The 18,305-nt window shown below is 42.0% G+C and overlaps 1 protein-coding gene across 3 annotated transcripts in view; it reads left to right on the forward strand.

The window, feature by feature from the left end:
- igsf3 (immunoglobulin superfamily, member 3) overlaps positions 1–18,305 on the forward strand; it is an 80,466-nt gene that overhangs the window by 10,948 nt on the left and 51,213 nt on the right. For all 3 annotated transcript variants that reach the window (XM_020585835.1, XM_020585836.1, XM_020585837.1), the window contains one exon: positions 10,661–11,041. In XM_020585835.1, the coding sequence (XP_020441491.1) occupies positions 10,661–11,041 (381 nt within the window). The remainder of the gene's footprint in view (positions 1–10,660; positions 11,042–18,305) is intronic.

Here is an 18,305-nt window from a genome sequence, read left to right on the forward strand (position 1 = left end):
GCAGTCACACTTTGATACAGAAGTATGGCTGACCCCTGAAACGCCTCATTGCTTCCACCCTGGTCTCACCAGCTGTTATGAGCAACAGCACAGGTGGGGTCATGCCAACTGTAGCCTGGGGGGTGGGGGGACACACATTAGGATTAGAAAATGTAGCATGATACAAAGCAGGAGTTGATAGACTTAAGACCTGGGTTTGAGTCACAAAATGGAGACTTAGACATGAACTTGACAGCTGAGTGACTTGAGACTTGCAGGCAAAAATATATTTCATATATTAAAATCATTGTGTTTATTATCTGAACATAAGGCCACAGCCCACTAGTTATCCAGTAAATGAGTTTCACATCCATCCATTATCTATACTGCTTATTGAGACTGGATCCAATCCCAGCTGACAATGGGAAGGAGGTGGGGTACTCCCTGGGCACCAGTCTATCACAGGGCTGATGCATAGAGGCAGACAGCCATTCACACTCACATTCACACCTATGATACAGGCAGTTTAGTGTCGGCAATTAACCTAACCTGCATGGAAGGCGAAGCACCCGGAGAAAACCCACACAGGAACAGGGGAGAACCTGAAGGCTCCACACAAAGAGGCCCCGGTCAGGCAGCAGGTTTGAATCCAGAACCTGTGAGGTAACCGTGCTAATCACTGCACCGCTGTGTTGGCCTGATTTTTGCATGTAATAGGCTATTTTTATATTGCAGTACTGCAACTTTAAGGACTGCTCAGCACACTCTGTTGTACCTGTGGTGCCACGGTATAACATTGTTACATAATGCCATGTTTGTCTCACTGTCTCCTTCTGGAGATGCTTCCTCTTCCCAATTTTGTCATCGGTGCAATTGTTTGTCAGAAGGTTTTTACTTGTTCTCTTCATATTTGTAGTGTTGTGAGCTGTGGAGCTGGGGGTTTGGCAGCGGTTCTTCCCAGGCTTGGTGTAGATTTAACAGGGTACTTCTGTCCCCGTAGAGTCACTCCACTGATAGCACTGATATGTATCTCTGTTTCTTTAATAGGTAGGCCTATACTGTAAATGCCTATCCAGGGGGACATACAGCTTTTGCCTTATGTCTGTTTCCTCAAGTTTGATTCTCTCTTTGCCCTCTGGCTGCATTTCCTGTTTTTTTGACGCATTGAAAACTTCGATGGGGAGAAACTCCCTCAGTGAGTTTTTTCCCTCCATGTAACTGTCCTTATCTTGTAATCCCTGCATCTGTACTGCCAACACCACCTGCCGTTCAGGCCATACAAAGATGGAATAGTGACATGCAGTTTGTCCACTTCATCTTCCTACTCTGTGAATGTTCCTGCTCGCTCTTGCTCTTGCTCTGATTAGAGCTGTGTGGGTGTAATGGGCAGTTGTTGTAACTGTTTGTCAGCTGTTGGAGCGGCCTGCCGGTCTGTCTAACTGGCCCTCTAATGGAAGCCAGAACACTTATCTCTTTCTTGCTCTGTTTCTCATGTCAGACACACACACACACAGTGTCACACCTGTTTCCCGGCTGACAGGCTTCCAGCAGCTAGAATGTTTGTTTTCTGTTGAACACCGAAAACCATTTCGCTTTCTCTGCAGGAGCACAGAAATTCACAGGCCCCCTTATCTACCTTTAAAACACTGAAGTTAATAAATTAGGCAGTGGATATGGGGTTTATTAAAGGTTTTGAAACTGGCAAAAGGGTCAGAGGTTGTTAATGGCAGCCCTGCTGCACTGATGTCTCCATTCTGTTGCAGATGATGATTATCACCACATGGAGGACAAAGAGTGGAGAAAGAGAATGAGGCCGGAATTTTAGCCCATCAATCAAAGAGCCAGGCTTCTGGGAAAGCTACGGGAAGGAGGAGTGGGGATTGTTACAAATCATAACATATTTTATGTTAGTATGACATGATTACCCAGTGGCATTTACAATGAATGAGAAGCCAAATATTGACATTCTTGCTGAATAACAGCGTTGGAGATTTTGTACTACTGCATCACACCAGCATCAGCAGAGGCAGAAATTCATTTGTGACAAATTTAAATGAAGAAGATGAGATAAAATAGATAAAAGGCATTTATGATCTTGCAGGCTGCAGTATAATACAGGTATATGATATCTGACTGCACGAAGAAGCAGGCATGCTTCATAATTGACCATGGCCATAGCCTCCTTAAATGTGAATGTTTTCCTTACATGTAAAGGTCTCCTCTTTAACTTTCTTCTTTCATCTCACTCCCTCCAGTTCTCCCTCATCTTGGAATCCGTCTGTCTCTCCCGCACTTGTGCACTCTCTGGTAATAATGTTAACGGGGTCAAACGCTTTCGGGGGCCTGCAGGGAGAAAGAGTGATTTTGGAGACTAGTACTGAGACATACTCTAACATTCTTCATCTCTCTCTAACGTTTAACTCTTACTGTCACACATATATATGTGGATCACCTACAGTACATTGTGTGTGTTTGCAGTGTTCAGAACCCTGGAGGCAGCTGTCGGTTTCTCTTTAGCTTCCTTCCTTTTTTCCCCTCTCCTTTCACCATGTAATCCTTTCCTCCCCACACTGCTGCCTCGCTGTTTGAAGATTTTAGATCTGTCTGAACCTCCCTTCGGGAGACAGGACAGACTAGGTCCTTTTTTTTTTTTTGTCTAGCAAGCATGTTTGTGATCAAATCATCTTTCACTGGCTGGATTTACTTCAGTTTCTCCTCTCTTCAACTTTCCCTGGATGTTTTTGCAGAAAAGTTTTGAGATGAAGGGTTGCTGTTCACCTTTGGGGGTTGACATAACTGTTTGAGGGACATCAAAACATGAATGTGTTGTCTGGTAATTCAGGTCCTGTAACTGATCTTGATCTTAATCTTAGACCTTGATCTTTGGTCCCCTGTTTATTTCTTTCTTTTACCAGTTTTGAAATGACAAACCATGCTTTCATCATTTCTAAACTAGACTATTGAAGTGTACTGTGCTGTGGAATTAATCACTTTTCCCTTTCTCGTCTCCAACTTGCTCAAAATGCTGCTGCTTGTCTCTTGACAAGTACTTGTAAGCATGACCACATAACCCCTGTTCTGGCTTCTCTCCACTGGCTCCCAAATCATTTTAGAATTGATTCTAAGTTGTTGGTATTTGTTTTTGAGGCACTTAATGGATTAGCCCCTTTATGCCTTAATGAACTCCTACAGTGGCACAAACCAGTTAGATCCCTTAGGTCCTCAAATCTTTTAAAGGTACTGAAAGCTCGATAGAAGCACTGGGGTGAACGCACTTCTGTTTTATTATTAAAGATTTTCAAAACTTGGTTTCAGATTTTAAGTATTTCTCTATATTATTGTGTGTGCATGTGCATTCTTCATATTACTGACATTGTGGGAACTGAAACCTGGGGACTCAGCCTTCCTTGTGTGGGCCTTATGCTGGTCCCTACCATGTAACTCATCGAATTTTAGGCTAATGATTTGTTTTAAGGTTAGGATGAGGGTCAGATTAGGGTTAAGCATGAAAGTAACTCAATGTAAAGTTCCCATGAGGGATAAAACAAATATGTGCTTTTATTCTCTGACCTAACAATGTGACTCCTGTGTGCATGCACACAACACCAGAAAATGCATGCACTAAGAAGTGTTATGCAAAAATGCTACGCTCTTGTGGAAAGATGACAACAAGACTTTTTCAGAAGCAGTTTGTGTACTCTAAAGAAAAAGTGGGTATAACATAGAGAGGAGGGAGATCCATTTTTTTCATAGCCATCCTGTTGGCTCTGGTACCAAGGATAAGGATAATCACTTTAAGTTGGCCAAGCATGTTGCACACAGGGAATTTGTTTCCGGTACAGAACCGAGGCAGCCATCTGCGGCGCCAACTCACACCTATGGCTCTAACCATCGGGGACAACTTGGGGGTTTAGTGTCTTGCCCAAGGACACTTCGACACGTGGACTGCTGGCACCAAGATTCGAACCTCCAACCCTCCGGTTGGGAGATGACTGCTCTACCCACTGAAGCACAGTCTTACCAATAAAAGTTTCACCTTTGGTAGTAGTGATACTCGCCTTTTGCTGGTCATACATCCCTATGTTTCTTAAGTTTCTATGTGTATATAATTATGAAATCAATATCAGGGGAGGTGATGAGGGCTCGAATCTCCACATTAGCCCTATTGTGTCTCTGCACTACTGTGAATGTTATGCATATTCATTACACCCTGCAGTGTTTGTTATTATACACCTTTCTAGGTGTATAATTATCATGTGTCATAGAAGAGTGATGATGAGAGTAGTATAGGCAAGAATGCTAGTGGCCTTGCTGCTGTCTCCACTGCGAATAAGACACTGGCCAAAAATGATTGGATTAGTGTTTAACCCCTTTTCCACTTAGCATAATCCTCTTTGCAGCTTTCTGTGTGTGTGTGTGTGTCTGCATGCTCCGACTGATGAACACCAAGGTTAGTTAGAGAGTTCGTGTCAGGTCATTCACCATCATCAGACATGGGATGCATGTTTCCGGCATCCAGTCAGCAACCTGTGGTGGGACGCGCTTGGCAGCAATGATGAGAAATGAGACGCAGGAGAGGAAAGCCAAAGAGAGTTGGGGTAGGAGAATAGAAGGGTAGCAAGACATCTGCAGTATGCAGAGATGGAGATGAGTGTGAATAATAAAAAATCTGAGGCCTTGTTGAGCAAATATGGGTACCATGCGATCAAGGCAGCACAAGCCAGAGGTGGAAAAATTGGGGGAAGTTGCAGGCACGAGATTATTGTGAAAGGGTGGTGGAATAAAGTGATCAGTTGATGGGCTGCAGGGTTTGGTATGTCATTGTCAGTCATTCTAAACAGCCTGCAGAGTGATGGGCACTTTGAAGTTTCACAGAGCAGCTTAAACCCTGCCTGAAAAGATGAAGAAGACCACAAGGCACGGAGAACAGACAGAAATATACAGAGAGAGACGAAGGATGAAGGGAAGGATTGGTGATGGGTGAAACATGGTTAAGGGAGTGAGTGTAATCAGAAGTAAGGAGGCAGCTTGTTTCTAGAGGATGACAGGAGACAGGCGAGTGGAGGAATGCTCTTAGTGCACCAACGCAGTATGAGTAGCATGGGTTTCTTAGAAGTAGGAGTAATACTCTTCCAGCAGATGAGTAGCTGAAACATTTGAAGCAGTGATGCAGCAGTACAGCTATGAGACTGGGTACTGCCAGATTAGCACACTGACATCTCAGTGAAGAAAAACAGGCAACTGTCATCTGAGTCACAGCAGGTGGCTGCTTCTCTTATTGTACCTAATGAATCTCATAACATACTCAGCCAGTTTCAGTAAACATACTTCTCTGTAGATTTTCCATCAAGTTCAGTTTTAAAGTTCAGCGGCCTGTAAGAAGCAAAATTAGCGGGTTGTCCGGCTAAATTTGGGCTTAATAGTTTGGGTTTTCCCAATACCACTGAACGGGCTCACTTTTTAATCAGGCTGGATCTATGCCTCATGGCTAACTTGTCAACAGCCTGACCACTGACCAATCAGATGACTGGAAAAACGGTGTGTGACCATTCTTACAGGATACCGACCGGGACAGATGAGTTTATATTAATGTGATAAATAATAAAGAGGAATAGATTTTTTTTTATAGAACATTCAAATTGTCTTGTTCTTTCTCAGGGTTTCCATGGGTCACTCTGCTGGTGAGTTTTTAGCAAACTGTGGGAGTCTATCGCCTACTGTACTGTACATAATGATCAATGCTGTTTTATGTGCACATAGTTTGTTTGCTTCCTGACTGTGTCGATGCTTTTACATGCCATAGTTCAGAATAACATGAGGAGACACTGTGATGATAATTGGTCTCTGCTGTTTATTTTTATTTATTTATTTTTTAGAAAATGAATCCATACACTGTTGAATATGTTCCATGATTATAAATGACCATATCAGTGAGACTGACTTAAGGTGCGGCTCCTCCCCACCATCCTTTTCTAAACTGCTGGACATAAGTCATTTTTTTACTAACATGTTCACAGTATTTTGCAGAAGAGAAAACTCATTAACATCCTTATAAAGACACTGTGCTCATTTGCTACTTTTATATTTTAAAATTTTTTTTTTGTATTTATAGCTGCTTATTTTATTCTAGTTATGTAACCCACTGAGAGTGAACAGACTTCTATGGCAACACGGTCACCAAATGATTGCGCCTATGTTAGGTTCTCAGTCAGATATTTGATCATGACACTGATGAGGAGGAGAGAGGAGGCTGAACTGACAGCGAAGATGCATTAAAAGAGGAACACAACACAGAATATGATCCCAGGCCATGAGACAACTCATGAGGAGCACTCAAGTGATGAGGGTCCTCACAACATCAGGTGGTCATTATCTATTGTGATGCATGTGTAAACAGTTAAAATGTGTTGCCCAATTTTGACAGTGAAGCTGCTGAAAAGATGAAACGTGAGGGCAACTATGTTGTACCACAGCCTGAGGTACATAGTATGTGCATTGGTAGTAAAAGACTGAAAATATGCCAGTCACGTAAGATACTGATAACATCATGACAGTTTAGCAGAACTTCATCTGCAGTTTATAAAATTTAGTAGATATACAAACAAAAATGCAGTAGTACACTGACAGAAATGTGAGGGGAAATATACAGCCTGTCATCTTTTTTTATAAATGGAAATGTGTATTTGGCTTCTTAAGTAGCTTATTTATTCCGTTCCATTTCTGTATGCAAATAAGTAAACAAAAGCACAAACCTAGCTTGAATGGTTAGTTTGTTATTGATCACATCTATTATGTTTGTGTACAGGAAGCCTCAGGAGATGCTTTATATTATTCAGTAGGACTGCATGAAAAATGTCAGCAATGTGTATCTGGGAATTTATATTAACAAGTACAAAAGCGTTTAAAAATACATTCAGCTTGTCAGTTGGATCAGTTGATCTGTAAGCCATGTAACATTTTCCTATAGGGACATACAGATGGGAAAAGCCTGAACAAATGAGTGGAGAAGCATAACAAATCAGATGCTTCTGTAAAGGTCGCAGGGGTCACTGAATGGTTTGATGAGTGTGAAAATGATGTGCATCATATTATGCTATGGCCTCCACAGTCAGCAGATCTCAACCCAGTTGAACACCTATGGGAGATATTGGAGTGCCGTGTTCAACAGCATCACCACCACCATCATCTAAACACCAGATGAGGGAAGAATGATCTTCATCCCTCCAGTAGAGTTCAGAGACTTGTAGAATCAATGCCAAGGTGCACTGAAGCTGTTCTGGTGGCACATGGTGGCCCAACACTTTACTAAGACACTTGGTTTTTACTTTAATTTGTCACCTGTCTGTATAGGTAATATGTACAATGAGCTAAATGTGCTTTTTGTTCTTTTTAAAACTTTCTTTCCCTTTTCATTACAATCAGAGTTAGCAAGTTTAATTTTTAAAGTAGAAGCGTTCATGAGTAAAGTTTAAAAACTTAAATCTTGATTAGGCCTGTGGGGGTTCTTCAGGAGAAGTTAAGAAGACCAATTTAATCAGCTTTCATTTAGGTATGCCACTGTGACTGGATTCAAATTCTGTTGAAGCGAGAGGTCTGTAATGATTTTAGCACTAGGATGTCTCGAAAAGTAAGCAATGGACAACAGACCTGAAGCTCATGAAATAAGTAAGACAAGACACAAACGGCATGTTTGCGCACATAACACAAATGCAAACGCTTATAAATGTGGACCTTCTTTCCTTGTTCCTTCATTTTTCCAGCTCAGTGAGCACAATCTGTAGCAGTGACTTCATTTTTCAAGATAACCTTTTATTGTAACACAGCCATATAAGCACATGCAGGTTTGCGCATGGACACACGTACATGGGTGTAAATGGACTCGCATTAATAACACTGAATGAAAGGTGAGGGTGTAGTGGAAGTGTGAGAGAAAGTTACGATGAGGGGAGAGAGGATGTTGAAGTTAAAAAGCTGTTCTGGTGAATTATTAATGGCAGGCATTATGCCCACAGACACAGCCTCTTACAGACTTTCTCACACACATGCGCTCGCACACAAACACAGCTGCAATCCCCAGTTGCTTGTGCGGGCAGGAAACGGCATACTTGTCACTCTGTCTGGATTTGGGGGGTGTCTGCAAGTGCTCTGTTGTGTCCAGCCCCAGTGAGAAGGATGTTTGTAAGTGTTCCCTGAATGATGAATGCTCTTTGTGTGTTTGGTGTGTGTGTGTGCTTGTATGGGCTGAGGCAATTTTTTACATATGTTGGTTGCCTAAATTTAGGCTACAAAGCAACATATGGAATAGTAATGACCAAACTTCACAGTGCATTTAATGCTACAGTCGGTTCTTGGATTGTTACAGTCGTCAGCACATGGTTCATAGTTCAGTCTAGTAATTGCATGTTATGTTTAAATAAATCTTTTACAGTTCATTCTTTTGTTCTTGGATTTCAAAAGCCTTTTTTTTATTTGCAAAATGCAAATGATAGACTCTCAAAATGATAACCAGTTTTGGTGCAAGCCTGTTCATATAAAACTAAGTAGTATCATTAGAAAGTAGAAAATGTGTCTAAAAACTCTGGTGACACCTTTTTTCTAACCGATCTCAAATATACAGTATGTTTGGGGTTTCTGTACCGAAATGTCTTGTTACATTTCAGCCGCAATATCTACACTACCTGTTTATCAGCACTAAGCAAATATATGCATATATATCCGCCCAGCTGGTTTATCTTTTACAGGTGGATTTCAAAAAATTTGAATATCATGAAGTTTTTTCCTTTTTATAATTTAATCAAAAAAGTGAAACTCTCATATATTATAGATTCATCGCATATAAAGTGAAATATTTAAAGCCATTTTTTGTTTAAATTTTCATGAATATGGCTTACAGCTTATGAAAATTAAAAAAAAGCCACTATCAAAAAATATTAAAATATTTTCTAAGAGCAATCAAAAAAGGATTTACAATGCAGTATGTAAGTATGTTCATTTATGCACTCAATATTTGGTCGGGGCTCTTTTAGCTTGAGCTGCGGCGCGGTATGGAGGCGATCAGCCTGTGGCACTGCTGAGGCCTTATTGAAGACCAGGTTGTTTTGATAGCAGCCTTCAACTCATCTCTAATGTTAGATTCTCTGCGGGGTTCAGTTCAGGCAAGTTCGCTGGCCAATCAAGCACGGTAATATCATGGTCAGCAAACCAGTTAGTGGTAGTTTTGGCACTGTGGACAGGTGGTAAGTCCCGCTGGAAAAGGAAATCAGCATCTCCATAAAGCTTCTTAGCAGTTGAAAGCATTAAGTATTTTAAAATCTCCTGGCATTCAGCTGCATTGACTGTGGATTTGATGAGACACAGTGGACCGACACCAGCCGAGGACTTGGCACCACAAACCATCACCGACTGTGTAAATTTCACACAGGATGTCAAGCAACTTGGATTCTATGCCTCTCCACTCTTCCTCCAGACTCTGGGACCTTAATTTCCAAATGGAATGCAAAATTTACTTTCATCAGAAAAGAGGACTTTGGGACAACTGAGCAACGGTCCAGTTCTTTTCCTCCTTAGCCCAATTGAGACGCTTCTGACGTTGTCTCTGGTTCAGAAGTGGCTTGAGACTAGCAATGTATTTCCTGAAGCCATCTGTGCGTGGTGGCTCTTGATGCACTCACTCCACTTCTTGATTTGGATTTGCTTGACAATCGTCTTAAGGCTGCGGCCATCCCTGTTGCTTGTGTTTCCTACCACATGTTTCCCTTCCAGTGAACATTCCATGAATATGCTTCAGTACAGCACTCAGTGAACAGCCAGCCCTTTCAGCGAAGACCTTGTGTGGCTCACCCTCCTTGTGGAGGGTGTCAGTGATTGTCTCCTACACAACTGTCAAGTCAGCAGCCTTCCCCATGATTGTGGTTGCATGTACTGAAATAAACAATACATGGCATCTAATTTAGTCAAACTCCAAATGAAATATTTTGAGATACTGATTTTTGATTTTCATGAGCCTAAGCCATAGGCATTGAAATTAAAGCAAAAGTTGTCTTGAAATATTTCACCTTAGGTGTAATGAATCTACAATATATGAGAGTTTCACTTTTTGAATGAAATTATGAAAAAAGAACTCTTCTATGATATTCTGACTTTTTGAGATGCACCTGTAATCCGTAGTCTGTGTAATCCAGAAACAACTGTACTCTACACAGCTTGACACACATGCCCTGCTGACTTGTGTTGTGCCAGCTCACACTAACCTCTCACCTTACTCCCAGATGGCTGTCTCTCACCTCAGTGTAGTACAGCTGCAGTGCTGTCCTTGTGGTGTAGGGTTAACATGTGAGTGCGTGTAATAGCAGAGGGCACAATTTGATGATGGCTGTTTAAAAGCGTTACTGTGAATGTTTCAAGTGGTTGGTGGTGTTCAAAAACTGCATGTGTTTTGTGTGAGTGTGTCTGTATATGAGCACACCTTAACTTCAGTAAGTGCTTTCTGGAATGCTTAGCTGCACACGTCATGCTGTTTCTGTATTTCCTGGGAGATGTTAGGTGCATAAACTCTGCCAGTGTTAAATATTTAAACCACAGTTTTGTAACCCATGTTCTCATTTTCCTCTCCCCCTGCCTTCACACCATCCACTCTCTCTTTTCCCCCTCTCCATCTCTCTCTCCTTACCTTCATCTGTAGCCGGTGTTGCCGTGGCCCAGAGAGTGGTAACGGTGCAGACTGGGCCACTGATACGGACCGAGGGCTCCCATGTGACTATCTGGTGCAACGTGACAGGCTACAAAGATGGAGTGGAACAGGATTTTGAGTGGTCCATGTACCTGACATCAGCACCGGACCGGGAGATCCGCATTGTAAGCACGGCTCAGCCAAACTATGCCTACGCCTTGTATGCCCAGAGGGTGAACAGTGAAGAAATCTATGTGGAGCGGCTGAGCCGTGACTCTGCTGTGCTTCACATCACCAAAGTGCAGGCCAACGACCAGGGTCTGTTTGAGTGTTACACACCCAACACAGATGGGCGATACCTTGGATCCTACAGTGCACGCACAAACCTCACTGGTAAGTCTCTAAGCATGTGCATGCAGACAAACTGTCAATGTACAGATAAACCACCCGTGTCAGTTTTATAATTGTTAAAAGTAGTCAGTATTTACTGTACACAGCAGATGAATTCAGGGAATTCTCATCAATCAATCAGCAACCAATCATAGTCAGCCAATAAACCTGCCAATTTGTAATCACTAGGGATGTAACAGTATTTGTAATTTTGCAATACTGTGATAGAAAAATGCCTCAATAATGTCGTGGGACTGTGACAGTATCTACATATGGTTATTTGGCTAGTATCTTTACATTTAGGTTGCAGAATTTGAAACTGTCATAGCAGATGTTCTATCATCGACTTTTCAAGCTATTGTGTGGCAGCATTTCAGTTTTCCTGTTTCAAGAAATGACACGGGCAGAAAGGAAAATGACAAATGCTGAGCAATTTGTAAATATCGCCAGATGAAGAAAATACCAACACTGTTTAGGGCTAAGACATTTGTGGACACAACTGTGCGCAACACTTGATAGAAATGGGCAAACAAACTGGACAAGCATTTTCAAAACCAACCACTTAGTAACCTCAGGCCCTGTATTTTTCTCCGCATCCTCTGTTCTCAGTGCAGCAGCAGGAGGTAAAATATATCCACAAAACCGCATGGATGTCAGGCAAGGTCACATGAATGTGCAACTGCCTGGAGATTATACCCATTCAAGGAAATCCACTTTTTTTTTTAGAAAAAGGTTTCATGAGCGAGAGTTTGTGAGACATATATAAACTGAGTAGCTTCTACATAGAAATACTAGAACATATGTACACCTCATTTTTTTTAGCTTTAGGTCACGTCTGAGATGATAATTCACCGTTGTGACATTATAGATAAGTTAGAAAACAAGGAAAGTGTTATGTGCCGTTCGCACCTGTCAGTGAGCGAATGAGAAAGAGGCGGACCCAGGTAGCCGACTTCGATGCAAGCAGTGATTTATTATGTACAGTGATGAGGAGAAATAACAAAATGCACAGAGGGAAATAGTGCGTAGTCCTGTCGATGAGTAGTAGCCGGGTGTTGACCAACAGTAGGAGGTGAGGAGATGGAGAGCTGGGCCGAGCTGCGTAGGCTGGGTCACTCCTGGGCTGGTCGGTGGTGATGATGGCTACTGAAGGTGGAGACAGAGAGATGATGACAATAGTAGAACAGATAGGCGACTGAGCATTGACCTGCCTAGGAGGGGAGAGTGGAGCCACGGTCCGGAGGGACAGTCCATGGGGAGAACACAAAACAGTAGCTGGCTAGGGAACAATAATATACAAAAAAAAAACACGAGACAGCAGGGAGAAAAAAATGGCCTAGAGACAAGAACGAACTGGCAAGTGACTGAGGAGTGAAACCGGGTAATATAGTGAGTAACCTAATCAAGTGCAGCTGGTGATAAGGGAGTGAGGAACAGGTGAACGTGATTAGTGTTAATGGGCAAGAGACAGTAGGAAAGGTGAGGGAGGCCAGAGCCAGAACCTGACAGAAAGCCATGCCATAGGCCCTTTAAAGTTGCTGAAGGGGCACTAAAACGTTGATGTTCCACTGTGAGTATGACTTGTTTTATTTACAAGCTCCAGCTGCTGCAATATTTTATTTTATCTCATAAACTGACTACTACTGGCTGCTGCATTATCTTTTATATACATTATACAAAAAAGATGTTATTTATTAAAGGATGTTTTCATCTTTTTTTTCTTCATTTTAAATATCATATATTGCATCATGGACTTTTTATCACAAAAATATCGTACCTTGACTTTTTGGTATTGTTACATCCCAAAATAAATCACAAATAAAAAATAATAATCAGAACCTGTCCATGATCTGTGTGCCCTTTGGAAGGAGTGTGAGAGGAAATGCTGCACTCCAAAGTCACACAGAGTCCCACCTGTTCTGGCCGAGGACAACCAAGCTCTCCCATTCATCTTTGTCTTAAACTCACTCACACACCCACAGTGACATACAGTACCTCCTTCACACCTATTCTTCCCTTACCCAGAGCTGTTTCAATAACACACCCACAGTTTTCGCTGGGTTTGTGAGTGGCTCTCTCTTCTACTATTTCTTTTTATCTCCCAGTGACATGTACAGATCCACCCAGCAGACCAGACAGCACTGAGGGCACAGCTGTAACTTCATGCCTTTGTCCACTACTGTACATGGCTGACCTCCCTCTCAGGGTCAAAGTGCAATCAAACCAGTTATTGGCTGAATATTTGAGTTGCATTTATTTACCTCCCTGTGTATTCAAGTCACTCAGTGGGCACCACTGAGGATGGAGACATATCAATATTTGTATGCCTCTTTTTGATGTGCAATAGGTCAGGCTGCAGGGATCAATTCATGGAGAAACAGAAGTTATTGTTCACTTAACAGATCTATAGACTTGGTTTTTCATTGAATCAGTGTTATTATTAGGACCTCGGCAACTGTGTTTTCTTGTATGAGCAGTATGATGTGAATGTGGGGCAATGCTTAGGTGCGGTAAAACAGGGCTGCTGATAGCACACTGTATTTATAGATCTGTGTCTGTGAGGGAGCTAGACAGTGTGTGTCAGCAGAGGTGTTGAGGGACTTTGTTATCTGAGCCTCTTTCTGTGTCTCTAACCTCTTAACCCAGTTTCGGAGGTCAGGGGTACACAGCAGGGTCTCTTCCGTCTTTTCACTGCTGTGATCCCCCAGCAGCTGCACGCCTCTTTTGACCACTGGCGACAAACAATACCTTGTCCTCCCTCTGCTCCCGCCTCTTATTCCTTTTTATTTCTCATTCTCCCATTTGTCATAATGTCATCTATCTGTCTCCATTCATCAGCCCTGGCCTCTTTCTTTAATTTAGTTTCATTCATTCTGCCCTTGAGGATATGCGTTTCAAGGGTGATGTCAAAGGACAACCACAAGCAGGAGAGTATTATAGAGGAAATATGGGGGAGGAAGGATATGAGAAGGGTAGACAAGAAGAGATGTCTGTGTGCATCTAACAGTGGGGTGTTTGGGTTAATTGTAGGGGTAAAAGGCCACGCAGTAATCTGTGTGCTGAGTGCTGCATTAAGGCTGGGATGTGTGTCATCCACTGTCACCTTTCTGTTCAAAGAGCAGTGGTGGGTTTTAATGTGGAACTTAATACCTGATGCCTGAGGAGGAGGAGGAGAACAGTTCAGCAGTGCACCTGCACACCGTTCTCACTGATACTATGAGACTGATACGTGTTTTCATGCATTGTATTGTCTTTCCCATGCAACTGGACACCTCAGCTGTGCATGTGGTTGATTGCCTAGAAAACGGATCCCTGCTTCTCTGTCTTCTGTATCCTATATTCTAAGCTAAGAATAGTCAAATGAAACATAGCTCTGTTTAGCCCGTAAGTGCCAATATTGCCTTAGGTAGTGTAGTAATATTACACATGTGAAAAGAATAATTGGAATTTATGGCACAAATACCGGATTATGTCCACATAATCGTTGCGTGACACAGAGATGCAAAAACAATTAGATGTTTGCTTTTTTTTTTTTTTTTTTTTTTTTTCCCTCCCAAGATTTTGAAATCGAAGGCTTAGTGGTGGTTAGTAAAGTCCAATCAGAAACCTCACTGGCAAAGAAAGATTGACTTACTGAACGTATTTAAAGGATAAGGTCAGTCATTTTTCATAGTATTTTAAACACTCCCCATACAAAGACTAAAACCAGCAATGAATTGCTTGTGCTCACAGTTAATATCTGTCAGCCCTGGATTACCTTATTTGTCTGTGTCATAGACCATCATTGTTTTTCAAAACTGATAAAACTGATTAAAAACATTACAAAACACAAGACCCTAATTTTTTTTTTTAAATGCTGCCCAAGAGGCTGCAGACAGCCATGTGTTTTTTTTTTTTTTTTTTTTTTTTTTTTTTTTTTTTTTTTTACAGTATCTGAAGTAAGCAAGAGTCAAGGGATGTCTGGATAGTCTTACCAAATAAAAGGGTCTTGTCTTTTGTAATGAGGAAATATGTCACCCTGTGCAGTGGTGTGTTTCCCTGATGCATTTTTAATTGTTCTTCAACAACAATGAAGGTCTATAGCATAGATGAATAAACTAATCCAGGACCGACAGTTTGACAAGCACCAGCTGTGAATAGAGGCAATCCCTTGTTTGTTTTAATCTCAGTATCGGGAGTGGTGAAAATAGCGTTAATACAGAAAACCCTAACCCTTATGGTGTGTCTTTGAATTACTGTGTGAATCTGAAGCACTCAGAGTTATCACGCAATTTGTTTAAAAAGCTCTAAACCCCCATTTTAACCAAAAAGCTGACAGGCACAGGTAGCGACCAGCTGGTGAACACAGTGAAGCATTAAGTTGCTAAAGAGGGAGGTATTTCTCCCAGGTCTCAGTTACAGAGTAACTGTGGGTCAGGTACTGTAAGTTTACTGTACATGCTCAAAGACGTGGTTCTACAAATGCATCAGTGCGGCACTTTTTCTGTATTGCAGCGTTTTTGAAGTGGAGATGCAGTGGAGTTGTAAAGCACTGATACATAAGGTGTACACTGGTAATAGGAAACACTTGGATAAGTTATATTTTCTTTTTAGGTTTTGATAATAGTAATCAAAAATGGTACAGTAACACAGTGGCGCCATTTAACCTTTGCCTGCCTGCAGTAAGTTTCACTCTAGGTAAAAGTATGTTCAGTTGAAACGGCTTTATGTTTTTGTCCTCATTCTTTTTGGTGCTGTTTTTACAGCAGTAGTTCTTGTCCCTCTTTGTGCTTCACTGTCAGACTTGTATTTAACCTGTGTGTTGTGAAGATGCCTGATGTTGTAGTTTCTCTGTGCATATCTCCATTCTGTGATCTTTGAGATTGACTCTGCTCAGTCTGCTGCATTTGAGTGTTTTTGTTGTTGTTGTTTTCTGTGCTTCTTTGCACATGTGTGTTTGACTTCCTCCTACATATCAGATTGCAGAAGAAAAGGACAGCAGCCTGACATGACCATCATGGTTGTCCTCGTCCTACGCACCAGCCTGTGTGTGAGCGACTCCAACAGATAGCAGAACAACGAGCCCTCGCTGAAACAAGTATCACACTGCTCTTATTTTCGAAGCTCCCATATACCCTCACTGTCATAGAAAGCACCCTAGGAGTTACCATGTTGGCAAATATACACATTTAAGCCTCCGCATTTGGCAGTAGTCATCCACTCCCAGTTCTGTAGTAATGTAGTAACAGAGTTGAGAACCAAAGCATTGATACATTTTTCAAACGGAAGCATTTTTGGTTCTTTCTTTTATTCACCACACTGGACGAAACAAAGGAAGAAAACATCCATTTTCAGATATGTGACACTAGAAAGAAATGGCGTTTTGCAGCGAGTGGTTTTGAAGAAAGGAAAGCGAGATGGAGGCACTAAAAAGCAAAGTTGAGGAAATTGGAAATAAGTGGAATGGGGACAGAAGGAGTAATACTGGAAATGGCTTGCGGGGCAATGCTGAATAGACTGTGTGACCAATAAATGATGAGCTCTTCCTCTCAACTCCAGTGTGATTGGTCACACCTCCTCGAGGCATTATTCACAATACAACTGACACTATAGGGGTTCCTTTTAAATAGTCTGCCTGATTTGACTCCTAAGGTTGAGGCAGTTACTAACCGCCATACAAGTTCTAAACGCAATTAGCCAGCACAAATTGAGGAGACTGAGAAAGAAGGAAAGGAAAAAATATAGAGATGAGACTCGGGAGTTTCAATTAAGGAAGAAGAAGAAAACTGTTGTGTTGCTCATTCTCAGAACAAGTCGTGGCAAAATACCAGATTTCTCCAGTCACACTTTTCATTTTCATTATATTTATTTTCTCTAAGTGGAGAAAAATAATCATTTCACCTGCTAAAAGTGTGACCCTATTGTAAACTAGCAATCTGTGAAGCAGTGCCTATCCAAGGTCAATATGCACTTAGCTTTTTTTGTGTGTGTGCAGCCATCATGCTTGATTGTTTGTGAAGAGGACAAAGGACAGGGTTGTTGGTTTTTCTTGGCTTAGCTGATCCTGTGCACCGCTACATAGAGTAAGAATGGTTGAATCATGCTTCTGCTGAGCTCAGCGCTGTGAGTGTGTGGGTCTGATGGTTGTTCCTGCGTTGGCTTTCTTTCCACAAGAGAGTCAACGCTGCCAAGTTGCACTCCTCTGCTTCTCTTAATGAGAGAGACTGGATGGGGAGATGTCATCTCACATTTTATCTATTACACTGGGTGACATTGAGACACCCCCACCACCCCACATTTGCCTGTTCTCCAAGTTGTCTCGCCATCTGAATCCCGCTCACTCCATCAATCCAGAGCTCCAGATTCAATTCAGTCTAGTCTCTGCCTGGCCCTCAGCTGGGTTTGGCCATGCAGATATATGGTTCTGTCAATACAGCTGTTCATTGAGCTTCATCACAAGAGAACGCACAAGGGTGATTGAAGCACACAACATAAAGAGTGTGGAGGGAACCGGTGACCGAATCAAGACAGAGGAGGAAGAAAAAATAAGATCAGAATCTTTATCAGAGGCGACAAACATATGGGTGAAGCCTTGTGTTGACAAAGAAAGATAGAGTAAGATGTAGTAGGGGAAAGTGTAGATGAATAGACAAGGGAAGTTATATCTCTGTCTGTCTGTTGGTATTGATTGCGAGCAGAGGCCTGTGTGTGACTGGAGCATTTTATCTCCTTCATCTCTCCTTGCAGTGACATTTCTAGCTTTTTCTGCCCTCCCCCTCTCTGGCCTTACCATCACCTCTGTTTCATTTACAACTACATTCCCTTCTCTGCCTTTGGTGCATGTCTCTGTGTGTATGTATGTGCATGTGTGCGTACAGTACATGCACATAGTGGCTCTAAGCTACGGACCAGGCAGGACTCCAAATGGAAAGAGATTTTAACACTATGTCTGGCTTGCTATTTACTTGCACATCTCATCTACTTTAGCAGACACGGCTTTCTGCTCAATAACATTACTGCCACTTGGATCAACCATACAGTACACAGACGCAGGAAACACAAACACAGTCGCAGTCACACACTGTAGTGAACTGTCAGTCAGGACAGATGTCGCACCCATAATTGAGTCTGAGAGGGACAGTGCTGTAGTGCTCCCATTAGAACACGTGCTTTACACTAAACATCGCTGAAGAGATGCTTTAATAACCCAGTGGATCACCGTGGTAGACAATACAGGTGCTGAATAATCTGTGAATAAAACAGTGCTGCTGAGCAAAGCAAGCCAGAC

Source organism: Monopterus albus, unplaced genomic scaffold (genome assembly GCF_001952655.1).
Source record: "Monopterus albus unplaced genomic scaffold, M_albus_1.0 scaffold380.1, whole genome shotgun sequence".
NCBI classification, from domain to species: Eukaryota; Metazoa; Chordata; class Actinopteri; order Synbranchiformes; family Synbranchidae; genus Monopterus; species Monopterus albus.